This window comes from Camelina sativa, chromosome 19 (genome assembly GCF_000633955.1).
Source record: "Camelina sativa cultivar DH55 chromosome 19, Cs, whole genome shotgun sequence".
Taxonomy (NCBI): domain Eukaryota; kingdom Viridiplantae; phylum Streptophyta; class Magnoliopsida; order Brassicales; family Brassicaceae; genus Camelina; species Camelina sativa.
In genome coordinates this window covers 6,226,077-6,234,013 of record NC_025703.1, presented here as the reverse complement: position 1 = coordinate 6,234,013, position 7,937 = coordinate 6,226,077, and the positions used below count along the sequence as shown (strand labels likewise).

General features: G+C 34.4%; 1 protein-coding gene across 1 annotated transcript in view; it reads right to left on the bottom strand.

The window, feature by feature from the left end:
• The window catches only part of LOC104765137, a 3,671-nt gene extending 3,195 nt beyond the window's left edge, over positions 1 to 476 (bottom strand). Inside the window, exon 1 of the mRNA XM_010488812.2 lies at positions 30 to 476. Coding sequence (XP_010487114.1) covers positions 30 to 206 — 177 coding nt within the window. The 5' untranslated portion in view covers positions 207 to 476. The remainder of the gene's footprint in view (positions 1 to 29) is intronic.

Below are 7,937 nucleotides of genomic sequence, written 5' to 3'. Positions count from 1 at the left end.
CTAGTAACAAAAAGATAGAGATTTTAAACCTGGATGCTCTTAACAGCAGGTTTGTTCAGTCTATTCAAGTGCTTCTTCACCTCAAACTTCTGCTTCGAAGCGCCATACCTCGCTGCTGCGCAGGACAGCGAAAGCATCCCCAACAGCCATAAACACACAAAGAAACCTCGATTCAATTTCACCAGGTTTAAATGCAGAGCTCCCATTCTCGCAATAAACCCCCAAAAGAACTTCGCTTTCGGTGAGATTCACACACACAAAAAGCCTACTAAGCTATAAGAATAGCTCAAGAGCCAATGTAAAACAGAGAAAGAAGACAACTAAACCCTAACGAGAGAAGAAGTTCAAAGGAAACAGTAATAATGTAGTTCGTTCGTGGGGACAGACAAGCTTTGGGGAGGTGGTGGGTCTCAGAAAAATCCAACCATACATATCAAAATCCAAACTTTCTCAATTCTCTCTCTTCCCCTGCTTTGAATGAGAGAGAGATAGCTAGTGGAAAAGCTCTCTCCTTTTTTTTCACTTTCTCGCTCCAATCAGTTAATAACATGATTACAGATTTAGCACTTTAGTTTTCTTTGGTTAACAATTATATATAACGTACCGTTCAATTAGGTGGTTTATGTTTTGATAATGGCAGATTAGGTGCTTCTTCTTATCTAATCTTATACTAAGAGCATTATAGAATGTATTGAGTATTGTTTTTTCAAATTGGTCTACCTTTTGAGTATTGGTCTGTCTCTGTCACGTGGTGTTTCTGGTTTAAAGAGAACCTTGGGCTCTCTCCTCCACATTAATCTCCCAAATTGCCCTGTTTTGCCCCCCTTCTCGATGTATGCGAAAATGTTACAAATGGTGTTATGGTAGTTTCCTTTTCATACTAGCAAATGGAAACAAAAAAAAAACTGAGCCTTTAAAATATCTTTGACTAGCGTCGTTAACTCCATGTCATGGGCCACGCTTTGGATACTGTGACAGCTAGTAACTTACTAGTGATGGTCTAGTAGCACCGCACGTAATGTATCTGTGTAGGCAAAGGAAACTCACACGTGCGTGAAGGTTGCAGCATCATTCATCGTATGCAGTTTAGGTTATCGCCACTACTGAACAAGAACAACGCAATCACTAATATGAGGTATTATATCAAATTATGTATATGATGATGAAAATGGGGAATGGAAGTCTACTATAGCTAACGGTCAAAAACGTAGTAGAATCCAATGTGATCCAATTAGTTGGATCCCTATTAAAGAGGACTTGCTTTCTCTACCAAATTATTACATTCTCTTTAAGGTAAAATCATAAATGTGTGGAGACTGATTGGTCTTTTTGTCCATATATTTTTATAAATTGCAGTTATGTATTATCACATCTCAATTAATTAATTTAGCGGATGTCCATGTTAGATCAAACCCTAAAGACGACAAAGTCACACATGCAGGGCTGTCGCCTGGGTAGATGTGGCGGTGCTATAAACTGAAGAAGAAGAAGACAACATTTGTTAGACAAATTTTTTTGGGACTCAATATTTAAGTCTTAAGATTTATTGAAGCACGTACGCGTGGCTTCATTATTGACAAATAATAAATTTTTGGAAATTTATACTATTAGAAAAGGAAATATAACAGTAGTAATTGTTTCCTTTTATTTAGATTAGGAAGTCTCATAGGTTATGGATGTACCTCAATGAATATTACGGGTTTCACAGAGTTGAACTCTGAAAAATTAATGTATTCATTTCATGTAATAGAACTTTCCCATAGAAGAAAACGGTAAATCAAGATATTTGATGTTGATGTACCAACGGGGCTACCTTTTGTTTCTAGTGGATTAGTTTTTGAATTCGGTCTTAGCTAGGAAGTAAGTTAAAGGACCAAAGTTCGTATAATAATTGTGTACTCTCATTTATGAACTAGATCATCTGTTTCCCCATTTAGTTAGAACAACGAAACCACTCCCGTATACGTGTCTCCAAAAATTTATCTACTACGCATGGGTTAAGACTTAAGACTAGTCCGGAATGTCGGTAAAGTGAAAGGCTATATATCCAAAACTTATAATTGCAATAAAAGCCACAACACAACGTTGTGATAGGGCATGATTGAAGGAGAGAGAAAAAGCAAGTAAAAGGAGTAGATTTTATATAATGGGAAAAAGTTAGTATGATAATAGTGTGTGACATGATAGTATATGACCACACGAAAGGAAGTGGAGCCACAAGCTTTTCTCATCGTATCCCCCTTTATTATCTTCTGTTTAATGACTCCATTATTGGAAAATGGACACACAGTGCGAATCGTACGTGTATTTAAAAAAAAAAAATAGTGGAGGGATCCTATTCCTTCCTATACCAAAATTCGTCATAAGCATTTCAAAAGATGTGAAAGTGATATCTACAAAAAAAACTAACTATGATTGAAATAGAGGTGAAAACATGATTTGATCGTTTATAATCCATAGGTTAATTCGATAGATTCTTGGAGGGTACCAAATGACTGATATCATTATAGTATCAAAGTACGCTAACCATTGGCTGTATAAATAATTATATATGCCTGACATGATCGTCAATCTATGGATGTATGCATATTGTCTTCGGGCTAATACATTGAAAATGTGACTTTTTCACTTTCTTCCTTTTTAGTTGAATTATTAGATGGAATCATAGAGAGACCTTGAATCCAATTTTGACTTGTTCCTAAAATATCTTGGAAAATGTCATGCAATGTAATTTATATATAACACCATCAGTAGATTCAGAAATGAACATACGGTCTACGGAAGAAGGTTTATAAACTTATAACTTGTAATGGGTTTTGCTTGCTCGGTTATGAAGTCTTTGGGTCCTCCAGAGATCAACTCTTATCATGATAGAAGGTGGTAGATGTTATCTTTGGGTTAGCCGTGGGCATTCATGATAAATCTCTTTCACATGAGCTTCAGGAGAAGATGTGTTTTTGCTTTCTTAGGTCTAGTGTGTCTCCTAGGGTTCTAGCCTTTTGGTTTGTGTTCTTATTGTAAGGGTTTATCCTTCTTTGTATGGTTTGAAAATATTTGTTTGTTTGTTTTTAGCTTCCCTTCTATAAGGCTTTGTGATAAGCTCAAACTAAATCCTATAGCTACTCTTTCAAATTAAGAGGTCAATGTAGTACTTATGGGTCAAATTCCACAAGGATTCTAGATTACACAATGGATTATAGAGTTTTATAATTAAACTAAACAAATTGATTTAAATTAAGAAAAGCAATGCAAAATATTAAATAAAAGTTTTGTAAATTCAGAAGATCAAAAATCTAGGTCTAAGGAATTTCTCAGGAAATTACAAAATATTAACTCAATAATTAAATATGATTCAAGCAATTAAGAACAGATCTAGAACTCTAAACACTTTTGTAAAATAAATCAGCTATCACTGTAGATATTATCTAAATTTATAACCAGAAAATCCAAATTTCTTTGCAAAATTCTAGGTAATAAATCAGCTTTAAAAACAAGTTTAGATTGTTCACAAAATTACCTAATCAAATCTCTTTGTAAAAAGTAATTCTGCTCATCAAAAGGTTTTGTCAGGAAAATCAATTATATTCTCATATCAATTTAATTTCCTAGGTTATTAATTCTAGATGGCCAATCAAAGATTAATAATGAAGAACAACCTATGATGAAGATCTAGAAAGATAATGAATCCTAAATAAACAGATATAATAAATCATAAAATCCCTGTGAAAAACCCTGAACCTAACAAGCAAACTACTCAAACATATTCAATGAAGAACAAAACATCTTTCTGAATAATAAGCAATTGAAATTAAAAAGAGTAAGAAGGAGTGCAGAAATTCTTCTCTCAAAGCAGTTCAGATCTCTCTCCCAAAAGTTCTCAAAATCTTACAGGGTTGCAGAAAATAAAACTTGCTAGAATAAAACTTAAGGGTTTGTAAAACTTAAAAATACTATTTATATGTCCTAAAACACGTCAGGGACTTGTGTTGCAAATATGGAAAACTTCGGGCAACTTTGTAAAACTTCCAAATTTGTGATTCTTCATCGGCTGAAGAGGGTGTCGACCGATGCTCCTAAGTGGTGTCGATCGATGCCCTTGTTTTGATCCGAGTCCGAATTGATTCTTCGAGATTTATGCTCCAAAATTATCCAAATTGTTCCACTTTGCTCCTTCTGTGCCAAAGTCTTAGAAAACCTGCAAAGACTCAAAAACATCATAGAAAACAAATCAAAAGACTCTAAAAGGCTCCTTATATCATGAATAAAAACCACAAAAACCATGATATATCAACTCCCCCAGACTTAGCCTTTACTTGCCCTCAAGCAAAACATAAACTTAGACCTGTGAAAGAGGTTTGAAAACTGGGAACTCACTCAATTGCATGATGATTCTTATTCGCACTCTTCATTTACCTAACTCAAGAACTTACTTCTTATACTTAACCATGATAAGCATCAACATTCCTTACTCAAATCCCACAATCCTTTGGAATCTCTGAAATCTCCATTGTCATCTCATTACATAAATTAAAGCAAGTACAAGTGAGTTCTACCTTGGTGTATCAATCAGTAGCATAAGGACTCTCTTCAAGCCAAGACATTCTTCATACATCCTTCAAGCCAAGACATTTTTCATACATCTCCTTTTCTCTCCCTTTTCTCACTTCAAAGGATTGATTTTTTCTCTTTTTTTTTTTTTTAAATCAAAGGTGTAAGCGAATACCAGGGTCATTGGTAATTTACTTACCCCTCGCTTCCAAGTTTTGTGTGATCATTTGACTCAAGAGTAGAATAATGAGGTCACATGTAATTTATCTACCTCTATAAACTGATCAAAATCATCTCATCTTTTATTCTCTTTCTTCTTTTTTTTTATCTTTCTTTTTAAAGTACTGAAGGGAAGAGAGAGGGGAGACATACTTTGAAAAATTGCACTGTCTTGTATGGCCCGAAGAAGAAGTCTAGTCCACTGATTTCCAACCCCAAAGTAAGAGATTAAGTCCGGTTAAAATCTTGATAAAAGTTGAGACAACATTAGATCAATCAGATATCGATTGAATAAAGGCTTTTAGGATTGTTGATAAGGCTCATAGTCTTTCTAAGCTTCATTTCTGAGATCAAGCATAAACAAATAATCATTAGAGTGTTAGCCAAACAAGAGAAATCATTAGTCAAGATCATAATTCCCAAAGGCAAAAAGAAAAATTTTGAAAAATTTGACTCAAACTTTATGGTTTTGACTGACACAACTGAAAGTCAAAAACAAAAACGTAGTTAGTAACTAACCTCCCCCAGACTTAAACAACATTGTCCCCAGTGTTATCAAGTAAGAGGAAAGAAAAAAGAAACAAAAACGTATTGAAAATTATTATAAAAAGATGAATTGTTCTCGGTTTACCAGCTGGTGTCGACCGATACCATTTCAGTGTCGATCAACACTCATCACGAATGGTGGTTTGTTGGCCGAAACTCCTTGTTAGTTGCAGATAGTTGTGTTGATGGATCAATCCTTGGATGATTATTCTGTTAAGAAGCACTCAAACACAAGTTAAAAGCAACATGATAGATAGACAATTCATAATTTCAAACAAAAATCAAACAAAAACTGACTCAATGCAAAAATGAAAATGACTCAAAAGGAAAGAAAAACCTAGAAGTGGGTTGCCTCCCACTAAGCGCTTGTTTTCAGTCATTAGCTTGACTGCATTAAAGCTCAAGCATCGGGTGGAGCAGAACATGACAATACATGCTTCCGAGAGAATGTCCTCTTCATCCAAGGTGGTGTATAAGCTTTAGGTGCATGAGGTCTGCCAAGGATGTGAGGAACAGGACCATGACGGGATTTAGGGACGGGTTTACTTCTTTTATAGCCTGCAAAATCATCAACAGAAGAAACAAGCGCTCTACGATAATCTCGTGGCTTGGTTAACTGCAAAACAGTTTTTGTATCTTTGAAGGTCTTATTGATGATAAGAGGAGGTTTGGGTAAAGAAGATACAAACCTTGGCCTTACCTAAGTATAGAATGTGAAGTTTTCTGGTTGGCAACAACACTCTGACTTGGAGCATAGAGAATATCCTGCAAGCTCTCAGTTCTGGTCAAGTGTGGGTTCGGTCGTGGAGAGGTGTCGACCGACACCCAGTTGGTGTCATGTCATTGGTACTAAGACAAATGTTTAATTTTTTAGCAAGGGTAATTAAAAATATAATTTTAATATTAGACTAATAAAATCTTTAAAATAATTATGAATTTCAAAAAAAAAATCTCTCTCTCGAATTAATTATTAATTATGGACGAAAATTATTAATTAATTTTAAAATTTTATAAACCAATCAAACTTTTAAAAGTAGGATTTTATATCCAAATAATTATTTTAATAACTATATTTGGAAGATTGTGTTATGATTTTAAATTATGATTCTCCTATCATATTTCTTTTATTTCATTTACCTTTTATTTTGAATTATCATATAATACATATGATAAATAAATATATAGATTTTTTTTCTGCATGTGTTGTGATTAAAAGTTTTTAAAACAAAGATGTATTAATCAGTCTGTGAAGAAAAAATATGTTTAATGTTTCACATTGGCAGATTGGTAAAACTAAATTTATGTGGTTTTATTGCTCACAATTACAATATAATAATTACTACTTTAAAATATTTCAAAAAATAATGATGCACTAAACAAATAATATAAAATAGTAATATACATCAAACACATTAAAATATTTCAATACTCTAAAATAATTAGTATTTAAAAACAATATATAAATTTACAAAACAATTGCAATATTGAAAATAAATAATATTTCAAACAAAATGACTTTTTAATACTATAATTTTTAGAGAAAATATTGATTACAACAAGCACGGAAATACCTCAGATTCTATAGTTTATGTATTCAACAGAGTAAAAAAAAAAAAAAAAGCTTGTAGAAAAAAAAAATTAATAATAAAGAGCCGACTTGTAAATTTAAGAAAATCAAAAGCCCAACAAATTTTTTTTGACAATTTCTTAGGGTTTTAGTGTCCAAAAGTCAAAAGCCCAATCCAGTTAACCTTTCTTCTTCTCTCCCCTATCCAAAGCAGCACTCACTAGTCGAGAAACAGAGAGAGAGAGAGATGGAGGCACTTAAGGTATGGAGTCTAACGGCGACGCCATTGAAGCAGTTACTCCGTCTATCTTCTTCCTCTACGCGTCTCGCCACCACAATATATGGAAGAAGATCCTACCACTTATCACCGGCTCTCCGATGTGCCTCCGCAGCTTCTTCTTCTTCTTCCAATGCCACGACTGCTGGAACTTCTAAACCATCCGGTCGCAACCGTCGGTCCGCTTCCTCTTCCAATTCCACCTCTGATCGTGAAGCTATCCGCTCCATTCGCCTTAAAAAGGTGTGATTTTTCATTCAAATATCTGAGCTAGGAACTGGGTTCTGATCAATGTTTGTTTTTTGTTGGTTCATAGGTTGAAGAGCTGAGAGGTCAAGGTCTTGAGCCTTATGCTTATAAGTGGGAAAAAACTCACAGTGCAAATCAGCTTCAAGAGATATATAAGCATTTAGGTAATGGTGAAGAATCAGACAATGAGAGTGATCGTGTTTCTATAGCTGGCAGAGTCGTTGCTCGTAGAGCGTTTGGGAAACTTGCGTTCTTGACTCTGAGAGATGACTCTGGAACTATTCAGGTTTCATTCACTCCTTTTATGTTCCTATTGTTTAGATCATTAGATGGCTTTGTATCCATTTCATTAGAAGCTGGCTGTAACATTTCCTTATCGAAACAAGAATTTATTTCCCCTTGTATTTTCATCTCCTGGTCTTTGCAGCTTTACTGTGAGAAGGAAAGGCTTTCGGATGATCAGTTTGAACAGTTGAAGGCACTTATCGATATTGGTGATATTTTGGGTGCTAGTGGCTCAATGAAGAGGAC